The following is a 23,984-nucleotide window of genomic DNA, read 5'->3' as shown; positions in this document are numbered from 1 at the left end:
GAAGCTGAGTAAACTCCCAATGTGATAAAAAAAGTGAAACCCATGCCAAGACACATCATAATCAAACTTCTAAAACTTAAATTGCTATCCTGGAAGCAGTGGGAGAGAAGCTCCTGACCTACAGAAGTAAAACAATTTAACAGCAGTTTCTCAATAGAAACCATGGAGGCCAGAGGAATTGGAACAGTTTTTAAGCACTAAAAAAACTGTCAACCCAGAATGTTATATCTAGCAAATATATCCTTAAGAAATGAGGGGGACTCTGAATATTCTCAAATGAATGGAAACTGAGAGTGTGTTACCAGCATACTTACCCTAAAAGAATGGCTAAAGTAAGTTTTTGAAACAGAAGGGAAATGATAAAAGCAAGAATCTTGGAACTCTATTGGGAAGGAAGAAAACACAGAACGGAGTAAAAATGTTGATAAACACAACAGACTTTCTCTTCATGAATTTTCTATATTTTGTTTTCTATTTGAAGCAAAAATTATAACACTGTCTGATGTGGTTCTTATACAGAGAGAGGAAATATTTAAGACAATTATAAACAGAGTAGCATATAAGGCACTGAGAAGGGCACATCACTCCTGTGATATTCTTATCAAAATTCACAACCTCAATCAAATAATGGGAAAATATCAGAAAAACACAAATTCAAGAAAATTCTACAAAATAAGTAGTCAATATTATTCAAAAGTGTCAAAATCATGAAAGACTAAAGAACTGTTACTGACTGGAAGAGACTTAAGGAGCATCGCAACTAAATGCACTGTGGGGTCCAAGACTGGATCCTAGACCAGAAAAATGACATTAGTAAGAAAACTGACAAAACCGGCATAAGAGCTGTAGGTTAGTTAATAGTATCATGTCATTACTAATTTTCTAGTACCGACAAATTTATGTTATGGTTATATAATTGTTAACATGAAACTCTGTAGTATTTTTCTGCTTTTCTCCAAGTCTAAAATTATTTTTCAAAGGCCTTTTACAGCAGGAGAAAAAACCTTTAGTGCTTCAGAATAAAGGAGACTTGAAAAAAAGCCAAGAACCTATTAGAGGAGATAATAGGTAAACTTAAAATCGCCTATGCATATCATAATTTTATACTAAAAGGATCTTCAAACACAAAAGGGAATCAGTGAAGACTAAATTATCTCTTAATTAGAAAAATTAAGTCACTGAGCAATGTGGTACTTTCTATCTCTGATATGGGAAGTAAAAAGGGTGCAGAAATTTTTTTTTCAAGCATAAAAGCCTAGAAAATTATAATATCCAAAGCATCATGAAAAAGAGAAGTTAAAGGTTCCTCTTTAAGTTAGAGTATTATAGTAGGAAAAAAAATGTAATATAGGCCTACACCTGGGAAGCCTACCAATGGGGACCAAGAAACCTGAACCAAGAAATATCAATAAATACTACTGATTTGTAAAAGATAAGAAGAGCAAGTAAGTTGCATTTAAACTGCAAATTCAAATTGGCAGCAAACACCACCTATGACATTTTATATTTTAGCTGTTCCTATTTTTACTCCAATTACAAATGCTAATTACTACCTCCACCCCACCCTACCCCACCATTCACCTCATTACAGAAAGTTTCCACTGAAACTATTCTAACAGGGAGCAGTAACCACCTAAAAGCCAATTCTGTTAGGTTCTTCTTTGCAACATTTGACAGAGAAGTTATGGAAAACCAGGAAAGCCTACTATCCCAGAAGCCAAAAGAAGAGAAAGTTCAATGTGAGATGAAGTTTCGAGTCTTAGTCCATCCAGGTAAGGGCCTCAGAAAACAAAAAGTATGCAGAGGAATGTAACAGAATCCAGTCTCTATAATGTACTGTTAACAATAGTCAAGGTGGAATCCAAAATTACTTGATCTAGAATAAACAGGAAAACGTGACTCAAACTCAAGTGAAAAGGAAATTAATAAAGACTGAATCCAACATATCTGATGTTGAAATGAACATAAAACATATTATAACTATTTTCAAGGATGTAAAGGAAAATATGTCAAAAATAAATGAATGAATAGGAAATACCAGCAGAAAAAACAGAAACTAAAAAGAACCATATGGAAAATATAGAAATGAAAATACAATACCCAAAGTAAAAAAAAAAAAAAAAAAAAAAAAGGTACTGAATGAAGGAGATATAGAACTTACAAACAGAAATAATACAATCTGAAGTTCAGAAAAAAAATTTTTTTAAATTTATTTTCCAGTGAGGGATAATTATTGCTTTACTTTTTTTCTTTAAGAACTTTTATTGAGATACAATTCACATACAATAAACTGCATATATTTAAAGTGTACAATTTGATTTTTTTTTCTTAGTACTGTATATATGGCAATCCCAATCCCCCAATTCCCCCCCGCAACCCCCCTCACCTTCCCCAGTTGGTGTCCATATGTTTGTTCTCCACATCTGTATCTCTATTTCTGCCCTGCAAACCAGTTGATTTGTGAATAAAAGCCTCAGGATTCTCTGGGACAATATAAAAAAATGCATGTAAATGGAGGGAGAGGAGAGAGAAAAGGTGGCAAAAAATTTATTTGAAGCAAATATGGCCAAAAATTTCCCAAATTTGATGAAAGCAATAAATATACCAGTTTAAGAAAGCAATAAATATGCAGTGAGTTCAACAGTGGCCCCCAAAAGATATGTTCAAGTTCTAACTTCTAGTATCTTTACATGTGACAATATTTAAAAGAGGATATATGCAGATGTAATTAAGCTGATATTATCCTAGATTTAGAATGGGTCCCAAATCCAATGACAAGTATCCCTATAGCTTTTCCCATATTTTGAATTATTTGCTTAGGACAGATGTTAAGATTACCAATTAGTAATTAACTGATTAAATAATTAATGGGGGTATTCAGTGGTATTTAAAAACAACTGGTTGTGTTCCAGTTTCTGGTAATGGAAATATAAATTCACCAGACAAAGCCTCTTGCAAATAACAATACACAATGTAGACAAAATAAAATAAAAATATTTTAAGACAGTGGAATGTGATCAAAGCTAGGAAATACAAAGGGTGGGCTCCAAAATCTGAGCCTAAACTCAGCCCAAATAATCATGTAGGCACAGGAAGACTGCAAGAGGAAAGGCTGCAGCTGGAAGCTGGAAGAACTAAGTGGAAATATCAGCTGAGGGATATCACCACGGTGGAGGCAAAGCTTGCAGTTTTAGTCCAGGCAACTTAACTGAGTACCAGACCAAAAAGAAAAAAGAAAAACAGTTATCTACAGAAGAAAAGATGATCCAGAGTTGCTATAACATATTATCCACAATGTCCATATTTCAAACAAATTTGCACATGTGTAAATAAGGTAGTCAAAAGGAAACTAACTCCTAATAGGCCCAGATATTGGATTTAGATGATGAAGACTTCAAAGCAGCTATTATAAAGATGGTCAAACAATTTTTAAAAATGTGGTCTCAGCGACTATGGAATCACAACAAAGAAACAGAACAACAACAAAAAGAACCAAATAGAAATGTTAGACTAAAAAAAATACGACAACTGAAGTGAAAAATTCATTATATGGGCTCAACAGCAAATTGGAGAGAACAGAGGAAAGAATCAGCAAATCTGAAAATAGATCAATGGAAGTTACAGAATCCAAAGATGGAGAAAAACAGTCTCAAGACCTGAAGGACAATATCAAGAGGCCCAACATATATGTAATTGGAATCCCAAAAGAGAAAAGAGCAAAAACTTTTTTTGAAAAAACTAGCCAAAAACTTTTCAAAACTAGTGAGAAACATTATCTTAGTCTAAGAAGCTAAATGAATCCCAAGCAGGATTAAAAACAATCCTAGACATAGCACAGCCAAACTGGGGAAACCAAAGATGAACAGAATATCTTAATAGCAGCCTAGAGTAAAACAACACATTACATACATGGTGCAGAAACAACTGTTTATCCTATGGGAAAAACAGACTTCAACTCTCACTCATACTATACATAAAAAATTAAACAGATACTATTAAACATAAAAGCATAAACCATAAAACATCTAGAAGAAAATCAGAGAAAATCTTTGCAATCTTGGGGTAGTCAAGAATTCCTCAGATAAGACTAAAAAGGCACAGTTTATGGGAAAAAAATGTAAAACTGAACTTCATCAAAACTAAAAACTTCTTTTCCGCTTTTCAAAAGATGCCATTGAATCACTAATTATTAGAGAAATGCAAATCAAAACTACAATGAGGTATCACTTCACACTGGTTAGAATGGGCATCACCAGAAAATCTACAAACAGTAAATGCTGGAGAGGGTGTGGAGAAAAGGGAACCCTTTTGCACTGCTGGTGGGAATGTAAATTGATACAGCCACTATGGAAAACAGTATGGAGGTTCCTTAAAAAACTAAAAATAGAATTATCATATAACCCAACAATCCCACTACTGGGCATATACCCTCAGAAAACCATAATTCAAAAAGACACATGCACCCCAATGCTCACTGCAGCACTATTTACAACAGCCAGGTCACGGAAGCAAACTAAATGTCCATCAACAGATAAATGAATAAAGAAGATGTGGTACATATATACAATGGAATATTACTCAGCCATAAAAAGGAATGAAATTGGGACATTTATAGAGACATGGATGGACCTAGAGACGCAGTCATACAGAGTGAAGTAAGTCAGAAAGAGAAAAACAAATATCATATATTAATGCATATATGCGGAATCTAGAAAAATGGTACAGATCAACTGGTTTGCAAAGCAGAAACAGAGACACAGATATAGAGAACAAACATATTAACACCAAATGGAGAAAGATGGGGGGTTGGGGTGGGATGAATTGGGAGATTGGGATTGCCATACATACAGTACTAATAAGAAAAAAAAATCAAATTATACACTTTAAATATATGCAGTTTATTGTATGTCAATTATATCTTAATAAATGTTCTAAAAAAAAAAGATGCCATTAAGATAATCAAAAGACAAGTCACAGGCAGGGAGAAAATATCTGAAACAGAAAGGACTTGTATCCAGAATGTATACAGAACTCAGATGACACAATAATTTCTAAAAATCACAACCAGAAACTGCGGAAAAGATGTGGAAATTTTACAAAGATATACAATTGGCCAACAAGCACAAGAAAAGAAGTGCATGTTATTGGTCATCAGGGAAATACAAATTAAAATATCAATGAGATACCACTGCATCCTTCATAGAATCACACTGATCATATCAATGTATGGAACTCTATGTAATATGATACAACACACTGAAAAATAATCTGATAGTTTCTTGTAAATTTGTATATACTCTTACCATGTGACCCAGGAATTTCACTCAAGTATTTTTCCAAGAGAAGTGGAAACATGTCTGTACAAAATCTTGTACATGGGTATTTCCAAACAGCTTTATTCATAATAGCCCGAAACTGAAAACAACTCAAATGTCCATCAAGAGATAAACTGATATGGGGGGGACTCGAGGGGGGGGAGTCAAGGAAGGGAGGGAATACAAGGATATGTGCATAAAAACAGATGATTGAACCTGGTGTACCCCCAAAAAAAATAAAAATAAAAATAAAATAAAAATAAAAAATAAATAAATAAATAAAACTTTTAAAAAATCAATAAAGACTTTGAGCATCAAAGAAAAAAAAAAGAGATAAACTGATAAATAGCCTGTGGTACATATGCATACAATGGACTAGTACTTAGCAATACAAAGGAACAAACTACTGACAAACACAAGAAGGACAATCTCAAAAACATTACAGTCAGTGAAAGAAGCCAGAAACAAAACTGTTCATGCTGTATAATCCAATTTTTATGAAATCTTAGGCACAACTAACCTATGTGACAAAAAAGATATCCTGGTTGCCCAGAGCCACAGAGAGGTAAGGAAAACAGGCTACAAAGAGGCACCAGGGAATTTTTTACACTAACAGAAATATTCCCACTTGAGTGTAGTTGTAGTTACACGGTGGTACACATTCTTCAAAACTCATCAAACTGTATACCTAAAATGGGTGTGATTATTGTATGTAAATTATACCTCAATAAGGTTGATCAAAACATTTAAAAAGCATAGTTATCTGATACAACACTTGGGGCTACTAAGTCATTGCTCACATTTCTCTTAAAAAATCATAATCTCCCAATTAACTTCCAAGTAACTGTTACCTTAGGAGACTAACCATTTGAATTTATCACATGTTCAGATATGATTGTCTGTCCTTCCACTGCTCCCTTCCCCATGGCCATACTCTACATCCCACCCCCCACAATCCCATCCTAATGTTGGCTCCATGAGGGCAGAACCCCTGACTGCCATTTATGCTATATCCTTGGTGCCAAAAAGTGCGCCCAGCCCATGGCAGGTGCTCAATACACTTTGGTTGACTTAATGAATGAATGAACCCCTTACGCTGTTACTATTCTTCAGGAATCTCTCCTAGTCCTTTGACAACTTTCCCTGGTCAGTCTTAACTACTTCCATGGCTTCCATTACATCTGTACATTGATGACTCTCCAATCTCTGTGTGCTATGATCTCTTGCTGATCATCAGACCCACTGACAAATGCCTACTGGACAGCTGCCTTTGAAAGTCCTATAGGAAACTCAAATTTGCCACTTTTAAAATGCAACTCATTAACCTCCTTTAAGTTTATTCACCACGTTCATACTAAAAATAAAACGTTTCCTAAAACTTACATATTACCTTCCTACTTCACTTCACTCTCAAATTCTTGAAATGAATGGTCAATTCATCCTCAAATAGTCTCTAATTACTTTAAATCATTGCATTTAAATCTAGCTTCCATTCTGACCAGGCCAGTGAAAGCATCCTCACAGAAGTCAGCACAGGAGATCATTTAATTCTCTCAGCTGTACGGTGGACACCTGCACCTCAGCCCCACTCCTCTACAACCATTAGCTTTGCTTAATTCAATCTCTGCTATCTCTCTACTGGATTCAAGCAAAGTTACTTTACCAATCTCTCCTTCGTCTAGTTCCTCCTCCACATGCTTACAGAATTATCTTTCTAAAATACAAAGCCAGTGTCACTACCCTTTAAAAAAGAAGTTGGTGGTCTCTGCCTAACAGCTAAATTCAAATTTTCAGCAACACACAGGTCTTCTCAGCCTTCCAGTTTGAATTCTTAAGCATTTTCTAAAACACTGTGCCCTTTTATGTCTTTAGTACTCAACTGCTTCTGCCTGCAATTCCTTTTCTTCTTATTCACCTTAAAAGTCTATGTACTTCTTAAAACTTATTCAAATGTCCCTCTGCTGTGAATTCTTCCTAATTTTTTCAGTCAGAGCTCTTCATTCCCATCCACGATTCTTAACATGGCTAATCATACCTCAGGTGAACACCTACCATATTACACCTAAATGGTACTTATTATTTGGGGCAGGCATTACCTACATTATTTCCTGTAGCATGTTACAAATATTTAACGTTTTTTAATTAAATTGTTGTGTAATATTCAAACACTGATCCCTGGAGACCAGACTCAATTGTAATAGTGGCCAATCTTCTGTATATTGGTTTTATTTTCCTGTCTGTCTGTCCTCAACTTGACCGTAACTCTTCCTTTGCCCACTGGTTGGTATGCTACCGGCATATGTAGGTACTTATTAAGTATCTGCCCAGAGTGAATAAACAAATGTTCCAGTTTCCAGTTCTTCAGCTAAATCAATTTCAGTATTCAATGAGATGATAAATAGCCAGATTAACTTCACATCCATCCAATTCTTTACATACATACTGAAATTACTGAAAATTATTCTTAATGCATTACTATTTTTCTCTTAATAAGAGTTTCTGAAGCTGTGAACTGTGTGTCCTTTTCCAACTGTAGTCCGTGCTTTCTCAAATGTTCCACTACAGGACTTGACTCTGAACTTTCCTTATACTTAAAAAAATTACAATACTACAGATAAAAAACATTTTAAAAGTTTTTCAAATATCTCATCTGACAGTTAAATCTGCCGTTTGATGTGACCATGTCAAGATGGCAGAACTCTCCTGAATGTAAAATTTATAAGGGTTTAAAATTAACTAATAATTCTCTATGTGGAAATGGGTACACTGCATTACTAACAGGATGTTTTACTTCTGTAGTCCGTCAAATGTGTATTCACATCATAAAGTTATATCTTTGAATAAAATCTATAGTTCCTTCCAGTTCAAAAGAGAATTCTTAAATGACTTAGACTCCGGTGGAGGGCATAAATCAATTTATTAATGAAATCTATGACTAAACCAAAACAATACCCAGAAGACCAGGGACTACCGTGAACACTAGTCCTACCTTCAAGGATCAGGCTTCAAACACTATATAATAGTTGGAATCAAAATAAAATAAAGATTGGTAAGCACGAAGCAAAAAGGTACCAGGCACTTCTGCTGCGTCATAAAATAATGTATGTAATGCCTTCTTCACTATCTGATACAGAATGAGGCAGTCAATAAACGTTAGTTTCGTTTCCTTGTTTACTCATGTATCTCCTAATGCCCTGGTATGTCAGAGTAGTTTTTTTCAGTGTGCAGAAATCTTTTACATGCAGTTCTCTTTCTCAAGAGTTGTCCTCGGTGAGAAGAGAACAATACATCTGAAATTTTAGATGAAAAAACACCTCAGCCATAGCTGAATGCTGGAGAGAGGGAAATAGATAATTTCAATAGAATGAACATAGGTATCTAGATACCAGCCTGACATAAAGGCACCTGATGGATACTACAATTAATTTTATGTTACTAAGTAAAAATCACATCATTGCCAACCTTCTCTAGCTAAAGGGAAATTCACCTTTAGATGAAAAATAATTTCCTTTTGTTCAAATTGATTGAGGAAATAACTGATTGATTATTGGTTTTCAAATAATTCTGAATAGAATTCTCATGTTGACCTGAAACCTCTTCCAATACAAACAGAAAGGGCTACAGATATTCCTACTTGGGGATGACACATAATGGCAATTATTTTTTTCTGCAGTGGTTCATTTCAGACCCACATCAGAGTCACTGTGTTAGGACAGCTCTTTTGTTTGTATATATGTGTTTGTAAATATGTTTCTTACTACGTATGTGCTGGTGTATCAAGGCTCGAAATGAGTATCTCTGTCCTTCTGATTACATTCTGCAGTGATTTAGGGTGGAATTAGCCCTGAATAGTCCATGCAGTAATAATGGACTGTTCACTCGAGGCCTGGTTGAGTCTTCTTTGTGCTGCTGTTACTCATCCCAGTATGTTTTCACATGCATCAGGATTTCTTTCTTCAAGTGTAATATTTTTCTCTAAAGAGTTGGAAATGTCAGCAAAGTACACTGACCTGTAATTCTACTGGTCTTTGTGAAGTATGGTTATGTGATGTGTGGTTTGCATACCCTTGAGGGTTTGGCCAAGTATATCAAGGTCTAAAGAAAACAGACACTAAGTCAGTTTGCATGAATGCAGGCTGCCCATCTGAAGGAACAAACCTGAGTTTTGGGGTTACTACAGGGAAACCAAGCCTTCAGGAGAATTCTTCCAATTTCTCCAAGATCTTTGAAAAGTAGTAGAGGCTAAATCCAAGATAGCTCTTAAAGAAGTGACTACTAATCAGAGCAGAAATCTCCTGACCCCATGGCAAACCCGTACGTATTTTGTTCATGGTCCTGAGTACTTTCTCATCACTTTATACATTGTGTAACAATGTAGCTGGAAATTTGGGCTCATAAGTGACACGGTGAGTTATGTTTCAAGGACAAATTAGAAACGAAGGAAAAATGTATTTCTAAGTGGAGGAGTACATGTATATGCATGACTTTTTTCTCCATCTTTTCCTATTAGAAACGGACAGAAACAATAAGTGCTGGAGAGGGCGTGGAGAAAAGGGAACCCTCCTGCACAGTTGGAGGTAATGTAAATTGGTACAGCCACTATGGAGAACAGTATGGAGGTCCCTTGAAAAACTGAAAATAGAACTACCATATGACCCAGTAATCCCACTACTGGGCATATACCCTGAGAAAACCATAATCCAAAAAGAAGCACGTACCACAATGTCACTGCAGCTCTATTTACAATAGCCACAACATGGAAGCAACCTAAATGCCCATAAACAGATGAATGGATAAAGAAGATGTGGCACATATATACAATGGAATATTACTCAGCCATAAAAAGGAATCAAAGTGAGTTATTTGTAGTGAGGTGAGTGGATCTAGAGTCTGTCATACAGAGTGAAGAAAGCCAGAAAGAGAAAAACAAATATTGTACGCTAACTCATATATATGCAATCTTAAAAAATGGTACTGATGAACCCAGTGACAGGGCAAGAATAAAGATGCAGATGCAGAGAATGGACTTGAGGCCACAGGGTGGAGAGGGGGAAGCTGGGACGAAGTGAGAGAGTAGCACTGACATATACACACTACCAACTGTGAAATAGAAGGCTAGTGGGAAGCTGCTGCATAGCACAGGGAGACCAACTCGATGATGGGTGATGACTTAGAGGGCTGGGATAGAGGCTCAAGAGGGAGGGGATATGGGGATATATGTATAAAAACAGCTGATTCACTTTGTTGTACAGCAGAAACTGGCACAATAGTGTAAAGCAATTATAATCCAATAAAAATCTGAAAAAAAAAGTTTCTGGGAAAGGGAATAAAAAGAAATGTACAAAAGTTTACTTAAACTGGTCTTTTTTAAAAAATGGATCCCTTACTCTTCAAAAACACAAGCTGCTAATAGCTACTTTGATTATAAATATTCGGAATACAAAAAGTGAGGTATAGGGAAAATAAGAAAAAAGAGAAAGGAAAAAGGTTGATTCTCAAATTGGCCAAGCCCCACTCCCCATGTCCCATCTCATGTACTAATGTCATATTGTTAAAATATACTGTGTGTCATACATGTCAAAAACAAATATTTAAAAGAAGCCCATAACCATAAAAGAAGTCTGCTATAATCATACTAAATTTACTTCAAAAAAGGAGACATTTTATTATAGTTGAAATGTACTATGTTTGAATTGTATTTGAAAAGAAAGTTTTTAATTAAATAGATATTTCTAAGCTTTCCACTGACATTCTCATCTTGCTAAAAATGGCACCAATATCTTAAACTCACAATAATGAAAAAGCCCCCCATAAAACACTCCTTGATTTTTATAAAATAAACGAATTATGGCTTAACTAAGACACCAAGCGCTTCTTTACATTTTTATGTGAGAAAAACAAATCTAGTTTATCACATCTTACTCTGAAGGTTTTAAAAACAACACTGTTCAGTGGATGAAAATCACAAGGAGGGGTACAGATTAAAAGATTAAAATTAAATCCATCTATCAAGGATAATTTACTAAAATAATTCATTTTAACTTCCAATCTAATAATTTTTCTAATGACTCATTTAAACAATGAAACTGTTATAGTTCATTATAATATAATTAGTATGGAAAAGCATATTAAAGATGTAAAAACTTAGAATAATGTAAATTATAACACAACAAAACAGTCTTCTACCTCAGCTCAAATGCAGAGCATTTCAAAAATGTCTCTTCATAACAATTCTCTTTAAAAGGCTGAATGATTTTGAAATATTTTGGCATTATAATTAAAGGGTATCAAGGTAAGCACCAAGAAACCCTGAACACTATGGCATAACTATATTTCAAATGAATTTTTATGAAATGCATAGAAGTTATAGAAGTCTACTAACTTGGCGGGACAAACTCTGAAGTTCACAGGAATTACTGATATAAAACTTTCTTTTTCTAAAAAATAATAAATCAATAAGAACAGGTTCTAAAAGAAGATAATAAAAATGCACTCAATAAAATTTCAAAAAATATACATTTATGATAGAGATCCAAAGGCTTGTATCTACAATGTGATTAAAAACTTTAGGTGAGCCCAAGCAAGAATAAGAGAATTACTGAGAATGTGCAAGTGTTCAGTCATACTCTGACCTACGAAGTCAGCTTTATTAATAATAACTTTAACTGTATAATAATTTTAATTATTTTGTAGATTTAAGCAAAAGGATGTGAGTTTAATACCTATATTCTGGTGAGCAAAAAAGCTTTTTGTAAATTTCAATTAATGAAAAATTTTAAAAGTTAAAACAACGTAGTTTTCAGTACACTAATATATTTTTTACTTTGTAATACAATATAGCTGTCACATACAATGGCTCTGCTAGGCTTAAATCAAACGTCAGTGGGCACGGAAGGTCAAAGAAGAGTTTATACAATATTCAATAAGCAATAATATCTACTCAGTGTACAGCAATAAAATTTTAAAAGTACTAACTTAGGAACACAGAAAAAGAATATTGTTTTTAAATTCCAAAAATAAAAATAACGTAATAGCATGTCATCCATAACAAGCTGGCCCTATAATTTCTAAACTACAGTCCAATTAAAACATTTAAGAAATAGAAACAATCTACATGTTTTTCTACCAGGTAAATATACCTGAGAAAGTCACCTATGAAGAAATAGGCTTTAAAACTCTTAACCACAAAGACTCTTCTACTGTGACATTATGAGGATGTGCCGGGACCTGACAGGGCGCGAGGCCATTTCCCACAGTCTGTTCACCACACACTGCAGGTTGCAGCCCATTGCAGCACGTCAGCGACAGTGTTTCATAGCAACGCCAAGCTCATTTGACCAAAGAAGCACAGTAATGTTTTAAAACCCTCTGTTTATATTCATTAGTATGTAAAAATCACCAAACACAAATTTGGAAATGTTTAACTTGTCCATAAATAAGAGTGTATTATTTCAGCATAAGCTTAAAAAAAAAAAAGTCTGAGTAGTCAGCCCATATATAGGAGAAACAGATTCTACATTATAAAGTAAAGATATTTTAAAATTATAGTTGTCATTGCCAAGAATTAATAAATACAAATTTTAAAATTTAAGCAGTTCTTCTGGCAGCAAAATTACATCTACCATAGTAACATCTCCAAGCAAAAAAATTAATTCAGAGCTTGAATGCAATTTGTGCTTTGTTTCTGTAAAATGCAAACACGGTGTTACTTTCAGACATATCTAAATGACTAGATGTGTAAATAAACAGTGAATTCTTTTTCAGCACAGTTTATTTCTAGTTCATCCTACGCAGATTATAGACAAAACGAAAAATTACTTCGTTTTTTTCCCAGTACTTGAACTGTGTGAATCAAGATCCTTTTATTTTAAACAGTGATTTATTGTTATTCTTAAGGTAGACAATGAAAACATCGTAAAATTTTAATTTTTAAGTTAAATGTTTAAATTTTCAGATGACAGAGCCAAAAACTGGTAACAGCTTTTTAGATTTCATATTAATAGTCTAATTAAAAACACTAACAACTACCTGGCAACACATTTGAAAAAATCAGGTTTGTATGAAGGGAAACCAAAAAAAACATGCAAAATACTCCCTAAAACACATGATCTTCAATCTTACATCTAAATTTGTAAAATTTTTATAAATACATGATTATTCTACACAATACAGATCTTCTAGAGCATTTCTAAAGGAAATTACAGTTTTTGGTCTTAAGGAGTAAGACTAAAATGGAAAAGGGGGTGAAAATGGTGAAATCTGAGGGAGCAGTCCGCTCTCTCTACACACAAGCATACTGCTGTTCGTCCAGTCAAGTGAGTGGTTACAGTTCAGGACAGGATTTTCAAGGCAACTAAGAAGTCAGAACACAGGTCTTTCTTCTTCTTAGAGTTAACAATTCTTTAAAAAGTTCTACCATAGGATTGTTGGGCTTTTCCCCTCAAAGGGAACACCGACTAAATAGGGGGAAAAAAGTTTCCAGCCCCAAATTCACATACACAAGTGGACTATTAGCTAGGTTTGGACTGCCCAGTGAAACAGAACTGTTGGTACCGTCTGAGGTAGGTGCTACCCTAGACGGTTCAAAACACAATCCAGGAAAAGAATACATGTTTTTATGCCTCAAACAACTAGAAAGCATTTATTATTGTTCTAATACGATGTATAATTAACTCCTAAGATAACAGACTTCTAGGATGTTGTACCTTAGTGGTATACCTCAAGCATTCCTAGCAACAGAATGTCAAATTCAAAACTGCTATGGAAAGAAAACCACCATTAGAAAAACTCAACCTTACTGTAAAATGAGGGAGGACTTAGTGCTGAACACTAATACCAAATGTATGAAGGCAGAATTTCTGTTTGGAGAAGACAGAGTGAGGGAATAGATGCACCCAATCAAGACCAAGCAGAAGACAGAATAGAGAATGAAAAATGTTTAAAAAAAAAAGTAGGGGGGGGAAGGGAGGGAGGGAGGAATACGGAAGAGAGCCAGGCAGCAAAAGAATTACTGGAGAGAATGAAAGATCTTTACAATGAGGCATGTGGACATGGCTCATTTCTGTCCTCTGTGTTCCTAATAATTTACAATGTAAGTGGCATAGAAGTCACACTAGCAGGCAAGAATGAGCTTTCTGATGGATAGAGATGAAGGATTTGGGGCTAAATGGATTGTTTTGTTTTCCTGTTTTTGTTTTTGCTTTTAATTCATACCTGAAAGCCTTGAATCCTTGCTAAATATTCCAGCTGTTTTGAAGGTTGTACTGGAGAACAAGGGGGAGTAGGAGAACTTCCTTTTAAACCTATGGCTTCAGCTGTAGATGTTCCATTCATAAGGAGTTCCCTGGCAACTGTAGCTGAACTATTCGATGTGGGAGATATACTGAAGAAAGAGCTCGAGGGTTGGTTCATATCTTTGGGTGACAAATAGCCTAGAGTAGTGCCAGAGATTACTTTGTGGCGGCTGGCTTCCATCTCTTGATAAACATCAGGAGACAAATGAAGAATTCCTTTTGGAGCTATAAGTAAAATAAAGGAACATTGTTATTACACTTAAAATAAGTGAAACAGAAACATTTTATAGCATTATTAACTCAAGGATTTCACTTGATATAGTAACAAAGCAGTGAGAAACACTGTCCAGCCAGCAGCTTCCCCACATTTGCAGAGGCAACTGTAGTCTCCTATTTGGAGGCGAATAATATATGTTTCAATAGTCCTAAAATCATTGCTTTAAAAAAACCACAGAAGTAACTTCAGGGGAAAGTGTACATGGTAGGGAAGCTGTGGAGGGACACGGGTAAAGGATGTGTGGGAGTGCAACATGGGATAAGATTAGGAATGTGCAGGGTCTTCACCCTGCAATTTAATATTTTATGGTCTCATCAAAGAGACAAGAAATCCCTAACATACACAGCAACTGAGACACAGCAGGTAAAATGAAGGCTAGGTCAGTCCAAATCATCTGTAGAACAAACTCACATATCCAATGGCCTACTGGTGTTCCCCTATGTCCCACTGTCAACTCTACCTCATGCACATGTCAAAAGTGACACAGCATCTTCTTCCCCAAACCATCTCCTATCTGGTTTACCTCAGCAGGATACCACCATCCATCGGCTCAGCCGCCTGACCTAGACTCAAGGCAACCCTCTGACTCACCCACAAAGAGCTAGCTACCAAGAGCAGTCTAGACTGTGCCACGTCATCATCAAGTGCATTAGTTCAAGCCAGGCCACACACAAGTTCTAACATCAAGAGGAGCGAGCCTGGGGCTATGTCATCAGTTGGCAGGGTTGTAAACATATAAAAGCAGCACTTTTCTTGGACAGCCATTTGTCTCAGAGATGTTTCAAACCACTTTTCACACTGCTTGTTCTAATATCTTTGGATCAGATATGAAAGACTCTCATATCATGATATTATCTTTTAAAAGTACTGATAAATTACCACTTTTGGAGAACATGCTCTGAGAGACACAACTTAATTCCCTTGGTCCTGCCTCTCCCTTTGCCACGACTAACCTCGGGTTCAGGCCCTCAAGTGTTTCTCGTGGGGGCTACTGTACAATCACTAAAAGTTTCACTGCTGCTGGTCTCCCCGGTGTCCATTTCCCAAAATGTGTTCTAGGACACTGTCCCGAAATATAAGGGTTTCATGATAAATAAATCAGGAATATAACAAAAATTATATTACACACAAACATCCCTTTTGGAGGATTAAAAATGCACATTAGCACAGCAAAGACTCTGAGAAGCCCAAAAGAACAGAAATCTATTCAACTCGGTTTAACCCACGTTTTCCCAAATTTATTTTACATCCAGGCTTTTCACATAACATTAATAACATCTAACACTCTGGGAAATGCTAAGGCTAGCCATTCTCTTACTTTAAAGTTTTTACTGGCTCCCCATCACTTACACAAAAAAATCGAAACTTCTCAGGCTGACATATGAAGCCCTCAGTGATCTAGCTCCTCCTTACTTCTCTATCGTGAAGACCCCATGCTCCAGTCACGCAAATACATTCACACTTCTTCCAATACTCTGGCCTCTTTGATCCCATCATATCTTTATTTCTATTGTTCAGACACACACACCCCAGTTAATTTCCTACTGCTACTGCTAGGTTTCAGACACTGCACTAACCAAAACTGTCCTGACCTCAGGTCACCCTCAGTCTCTCGGGAGAAGAAAATGAAAGGGACACATAACGTAATGTGGTAGGTGCCTCTGTAGAGATGGGTTACGGAGCAGTGGGAGTGGGAAAGGAGAAGCACTGGGAGCTCAGGAAAGGCTGCCTGGAGATGGTACTGACAGCACATTTCAAGGGATGAGGAGAACCAGGCCAAGGAGGAAGAGAACTGAAGGCAGAAGGCAGCACAAGCAAATGCAGGGACCAGCAGAGTGAGCCCGGGAAACCTCAGCACTCGAGCAAGGAGAGGGAGGTGCGAACTGCAATGTGGAAAGGAGGAGGCTGGAGGGGGCCAAGCTCCAGGGGACTTTATCCTGACATATTAAAACATGAAAGGAATTGCTTTAAAAAAATAATTTATATATGGGAATTTCCTGGTGGTCCAGTAGTTAGCACTTGGCGCTTCCACCACAGGGGGCACAGAATGGAACCCTGGTCGGGGAACTAAGATTCTGAGTGCCCTGTGGGTGGGCCAAATAAATAAATAAATTATCCAGCTTAAAATAACACATCAATCCTATTTTATGGATTTACTTTATACCTTTGTGTTAGTTTCACTTTATATTCAGGAAAAATTTCAACAAAAACAATTAAAAAGAAAACATATGCACTGGAAAAAAATACAGATGAATTTCACTAGCCAGAGGAAACTACTTTGAACACTGTGTTTTAAAAATACACTTTTAAGGGGGAAAAGATGGTGGCAAAGTAGAAGGACATGCAATGCATACCTCTCCACAGATGTATCAGGAATACATCAAAAGATGCAATAATTCCCACAGAAAACCAGCTGAACACCAGCAGAAGACCCTGGACACCAGAAAGGACTGCAAAGATCCTGACACAACTGGCCAGGACAAGTGACCTCTGAAGTCTGGATTACTCAACCAGAAGTCAAGTTGGAGACTCTGGGGAGGGAGCACCAAATCCAGGATGCTAGACCACTAGAGAGTCCTCAGCCACAAGGAAGATTAACTGCAGAGAATTCTCACGGAGCCCTCTTTCAGAGTCTAAGACCTGGCTTTGCCCGACTGTCTGCAACGGCCAGTGCTGGATACCTTACACCAAACTACAAACAAGACAGGAACACAAACCCACCCATCAGCACACAGACTACTTAAAGCCACATTAAGCTCACAGATACCCTAAAACACACCACCTGACATGGCCCTGCTCATCAGAGGGAAAAGACTCAGATCCACACACCAGAAAGCAGGCACCACACCCTCCCACCAGGAAGCCTACTCAAGACACTGGACCAACCCCAAAACAGGGGGCACAGAGCAGAAACAAGAGGAATTACTACTAGGCAGCATAGGGAAAGGAGACATCAAATACTATAAATTAGACAAAATGAGAAAACAAAGAAACACCTTGCAGGCAAAGGAGCAAGGTAAAAACCCATGAGACCAAATAAATGAAGAGAAAATAGGAAAACTGCCTCAAAAAGAATTCAGAGTAATGATAGTAAAGATGATTCAAAATCTCGAAAACAAAATAGAGAAAATACAAGAAACAATTAATAAGGACTTAGACGAACTAAAGAGTAAACAAACAGTAATGAACAACACAATAACTGAAATTAAAAATACTCTAGATGGTATAAACAGCAGAATAACTGAGGCGGAAGAACGAGAAAGTGAGTTGGAAGATAGAATGGGGGAAATAACTGCCACCAATCAGGAAAAAGAAAAAAGAATAAAAAGAATGGGAGACAGTCACAGAGACCATGGTGACAACGTTAAGCATACCAACATTGGAATCATAGGTATCCCAGAAGAAGAAGAAAAAAAGAAGGGGTCTGAGAAAATATTTGAACAGCATATAGCAGAAAATTTCTAAAACATGGGAAAGGAAACAATCAAGTCCAGGAAGTGCAGAGAGTCCCATAGAGAATAAATTCAAAGAGAAATACACCAAGGCACATATTAATCAAAGTAACAAAAATTAAATACAAAGAAAAAATACTAAAAGCAGCAAGAGAAAAGTAACAAATAACAAATAAGGGAAAACCTGTAAGGATAACAGCTGATCTTTCTGCAGAAACTCTGCAGGCCAGAAGGGAATGGCAGGATATAACAAAAGTCCTGAAAGAGAAAAACCTACAGCATCTAGCCAGCAAGAATCTCATTCAGATTCGATGGAGAAATCAAAAGCTTTACAGACAAGCAAAAGTTAAGAGAATTCAGCACCACCAAACCAGCCTTACAACAATTGCTAAAGGAAATTCTCTAGGCAGGAAACACAAGAGAAGGAAAAGACCTACAAAAAAACCCCAAAACAATTAAGAAAATGGTAATAGAAACATACATGTCAATAACTACCTTAAATGTAAATGGATTAAATGCTCCAACCAAAAGACACAGACTGGCTGAATGGATACAAAAACAAGGCCCCTTACATATGCTGTCTACAAGAAACCCACTTCAGACCTAGCGACACACACAGACTGAAAGTAAGGGGATGGAAAAAGATATTCCATGCAAATGGAAGTCAAAAGAAAGCTGGAGTAGCAATACTCATATCCGAAAAATTAGACCTTAACGTAAAGACTATTACAAGAGACAAGGAAGGACACTACATAATCATCAAGGGATGAATCCAAGAAGAAGATATAACAATTGTAAATATCTATGCACACAACATAGGAGCACCTCAATGCATAAGGCAAATGCTAACAGCTATAAAAGGGGACATCAACAGTAACACTAATAGTAGGAGACTTCAACACCCCACTTACACCAATGGACAGATCATCCAAACAGAAAATAAATAAGGACACACAAGCTTTAAATGACACATCAGACCATCTCAACTTAATTGATATTTATAGGACATTCCATCCAAAAACTACAGAATACACTTTCTTGTCAAGTGCACGTGGAACATTCTCCAGGACACATCGCATCTTGGGTCACAAATCAAGCCTTGGTAAATTCAAGAAAACTGAAATCGTATTAAGCATCTTCTCCAATCACAATGCCATGAGACTAGATATCAATTACATGAAAAAAACTGTAAAAAATGCAAACACATGGAGGCTAAACAGTACGTTATTAAACAACAAAGAAATCACTGAAGAAATCAAAGAGGAAGTCAAAAAATACCTATAAACAAATGAAAATAAAAACACAACCACCCAAAACCTATGGGACACAGCAAAAGCAGTTCTAAGAGGGAAGTTTATAGCAATACAGTCCTACCTCTAGAAACAAGAAAAATATCGAAAAAAACAACCTAAAATTACACCTAAAACAATTAGAGAAATGAGAACAAAAAAAAAACCCAAAGTGAGCAGAAGGAAAGAAATCATAAAGATCAGATCAGAAATAAATGAAAAAGAAATGAAGGAAACAACAGCAAAGATTAATGAAACTAAAAGCTGGTTCTTTGAGAAGATAAACAAAATTGATAAACCATTAGCCAGACATCAGGATAAAAAGGGAGAAGATGGAAATCAACAGAATTAGAAATGAAAAAGGAGAAGTAACAACAGATATCACAGAAATACAAAAGATGATGAGCGACTACTACAAGGAACTATATGCCAATAAACTGGATAACCTGGAAGAAATGGATACATTCTCAGAAAAGTACAACCTTCCAAGACGGAACCAGGAAGAAACAGAAAATATGAACAGACCAATCACAAGTAAGGAAATTGAGACTGTGATTAAAAATCTCCCAACAAACCAAAGCCCAGGGTCAGATGGCTTCATAGGCGAATTCTATCAAACATTTAGAGAAGAGCTAACACCTATCTTTCTCAAATTCTTCCAAAATATAGCAGAAGGAGGAACACTCCCAAACTCATTCTACGAGGCCACCATCACCCTGGTACCAAAACCAGGCAGAGATATCACAAAAAAAGAACATTACAGGCCAACATCACTGATGAATATAGATGGAAACATCCTCAACAAAATACTAGCTAACAGAATCCAATAGCACATTAAAAAGATCATACACCATGATCAAGTGGGGTTTATTCCTGGATTGCAAGGATTCTTCAATATACACAAATCAATCAACGTGACACATCATATTAACAAATTGAAGGATAAACACCATATGATAATCTCAATAGATGCAGAAAAAGCTTTTGACAAAATCAACATCCATTTATGATAAAAACTCTCCAGAAAATGGGCATAGAAGGAAATGATCTCAAATAATAAAAGCCATATATGACAAAGCAACAGTCAACATCATTCTAAATGGTGAAAAATTGAAAGAATTCCCTCTAAGAACAGGAACAAGACAAGGGTGCCCACTCTTATCATTATTATTCAACATAGTTTTGGACGTTTTAGCCACAGCAATCAGAGAAAAAAATGAAATAAAAGGAATCCAAATTGGAAAAGAAGAAGTAAAACAGTCACTCTTTGCAGATGACATATTATACATAGAAAACCCTAAAGATTCTACCAGAAAACTGCTAGCACTAATCGATGAATTTAATAAAGTAGCAGGATACAAAATTAATGCACAGAAATTCCTTGCATTCCTATACGCTAACAATGGAAGAGCAGAAAGAGAAATTAAGGAAACTCTCCCATTTACCACTGCAACAAAAAGAATAAAATACCTAGGAATAAACCTGCCTAAGGAGGCAAAAGACCTGTATGCAGAAAACTATAAGACACTGATGAAAGAAATCAAAGATGATACAAACAGATGGAGAGACATATCATGTTCTTGGTTTGGAAGAATCAACATTGTGAAAATGACTATACTACCCAAAACAATTTACAGATTCAACAGAATCCCTATCAAATTACCAACAGCAATTTTCATAGAACTAGAACAAGAAATCTTAGGATTTCTATGGAAACACAAAGACTCCAAATAGCCAAACCAATCTTGAGAAAGAAAGATGGAGTTGACGGAATTAGGCTTCCCAACTTCAAACTATACTACAAGGCTACAGTGATCAAGACAGTATGGTACGGGCATAAAAACAGAAATGCAGGTCAACGGAACAGAACAGAGAGCACAGAGGTAAACCCACGCACATATGGGCACCTTATCTTTGACAAAGGAGGCAAGAATATACAATGGACAAAAGATAGCCTCTTCAATAAGTGTTGCTGGGAAAACTGGACAGCTATATGTAATAGAATGAAATTAGAACACTTTCTAACACCATACACAAAAATAAACTCAAAATGGATTAAAGACTTAAATGGAAGGCCAGACACTATAAAACTCCCAGAGGAAAACATAGGCAGAACACTCTGACATACATCAAAGCAAAATCTTTTTTGACCCACCTCCTAGAATCATGGAAATAAAATCAAGAATAAACAAATGGGACCTAATGAAACTTAAAAGCTTTTGCACAATGAAAGAAACCATAAATAAGACAAGAAGACAACCCTCAGAATGGGAGAAAATATTTGCCAATGAAGCAACTGACAAAGGATTAATCTCGAAAATATACAAGCAGCTCATGCAGCTTAATACCAAAAAAGCAAATAACCCAATCCACAAATGGGCGGAAGACCTAAATAGACATTTCTCCAAAGAAGACATGCAGATGGCCAACAAACACATGAAAAGATGCTCAACATCACTAATCATCAGAGAAATGCAAGTCAAAGCCACAATGAGGTATCACCTCACACCAGTCAGAATGGCCATCATCAAAAAATCTAGAAACAATAAATGCTGGAGAGGGTGTGGAGAAAAGGGAACCCTCCTGCACTGTTGGTGGGAACGTAAGTTGGTACAGCCACTATGGAGAACTGCTTGGAGATTCCTTAAAAAACTAAAAACGGAACTACCATATGACCCAGTAAAGCCACTACTGCACATATACCCTGAGAAAACCATAATCCAAAAAGAAACATGTACCGTAATGTTTACTGCAGCACTATTTACAATAGCCAGGACATGGAAGCAACCTAAATGCCCATCAATAGATGAAAGGATAAAGAAGATGTGGCATATATATACAATGGAATATTACTCAGCCATAAAAAGGAATGAAATCAAGCTATATGTAATGAGGTGGATGGACCTAGAGTCTGTCATACAGAGCGAAGTAAGCCAGAAAGAGAAAAACAAATACCATATGCTAACTGATATATATGGAATCTAAAAAAAATGGTACTGATGAACCCAGGGACAGGGCAAGAATAAAGATGCCAATGTAGACAACAGACCTGAGGACACGGGGTTGGGAGGGGGAGAAGGGGAAGCTGGGATGAAGTGAGAGAGTAGCATTGACATATATACACTACCAAATGTAAAACAGATAGCTAGTGGGAAGTTGCTGCGTAACATAGGGAGATAAATTCGATGATGTGTGATGACTTAGAGGGCCAGGATAGGGAACCGTGGGAGGGAGTTGCGGGAGGGAGGGGATGTGGGGATATATGTATAAATACAGCTGATTCACTTTCGTGTACCTCAAAACCTGGCACAAGAGTGTAGAGCAATTACATTCCAATAAAGAACTTAAAAAATATATATATATATATATACTTTTTTCCTATACAGTTTTTTTTAACTTGAAAAAATAAGTTAAAACAAAAATACCACATGATCCTTTTGCTGTTTATAAAACAATTTACCTTCATTAGTAATTTTAAAGCTTAAAATTCCATTATATGAATTGTTTCCTTAAACAATTCCGCTTTGCTGGACATCTAATTTATCTCCTTTTTATGCAAGTAAAACAATATAGTGAAACACTTTTTTTTGTAATTACATCCTTACTCACATGAAAACTGATTTCCATAGCTTAGAAGCAGAATTACTAGTTCAAAGAACATGCATTTTAGTTTTTTTGACACTAAGTAACTGCTCCAAATTGGTACAATACCAATCGTTGTGCCAATTTTACACTTCCATACTAATATATGAAAGTTTCTCTTTCTTATTTCGGTATTGGATATTATTATTATCAAAAAATCTTTGCCACTTCTCTCTGTTAGTGTTGATAAGTGGCAAGGATTTTTTAAATAATAATACCTAATACCAAAATAGGAAAAAAGGTACTTTTAGCCTCACCCTCTGACACCTGGGGAGGTGTGAGGAGCTGAGACTTGAGCTCAGTCATCAGCGGTCAGCAGCTCAATCAATCATGCCTGCATAAGGGAACCACCACAAAACCCCTACGTGAGGAGGTGTGGAAAGCTTCTGAGTTCTGAACACTCCACATGCCAGGAGGCTCGGGCTCCCTGACCCCACGGGGACAGAAGCTTCTGTGCTCCAGACCTTTGTGAACCTCATCCTATGTATCGCTTCATCTGGCTTTTCATTTTAAATGTCCTGAAAATAAACCGGTGATAGTATCTTCCTGAGTTCTATGAGCTGTTCTAGCAAATCAATGAACTTGAGAAGGGAGTTGTGGGAACCCCCTGAATTTACAGCCAGTTGGTCTGGAGTACAGATGGCAACATGGGACTTGTGACTGGCAGAAGTGGGACATTTTGAGGGACTGAGCTCTTAATCTGTGGGGTCTGTGCT

General features: G+C 36.4%; 1 protein-coding gene across 11 annotated transcripts in view; it reads right to left on the bottom strand.

Annotated features, from left to right (window-relative positions):
• Window positions 1-23,984, bottom strand: part of STAU2 (staufen double-stranded RNA binding protein 2) — a 295,810-nt gene that overhangs the window by 112,803 nt on the left and 159,023 nt on the right. For all 11 annotated transcript variants that reach the window (XM_057734230.1, XM_057734236.1, XM_057734228.1 and 8 more), the window contains one exon: window positions 14,529-14,833. In XM_057734230.1, coding sequence (XP_057590213.1) covers window positions 14,529-14,833 — 305 coding nt within the window. The remainder of the gene's footprint in view (window positions 1-14,528; window positions 14,834-23,984) is intronic.

This window comes from Hippopotamus amphibius, chromosome 5 (genome assembly GCF_030028045.1).
Source record: "Hippopotamus amphibius kiboko isolate mHipAmp2 chromosome 5, mHipAmp2.hap2, whole genome shotgun sequence".
Taxonomy (NCBI): domain Eukaryota; kingdom Metazoa; phylum Chordata; class Mammalia; order Artiodactyla; family Hippopotamidae; genus Hippopotamus; species Hippopotamus amphibius.
This window is presented reverse-complemented; position numbering and strand designations above follow the sequence as displayed.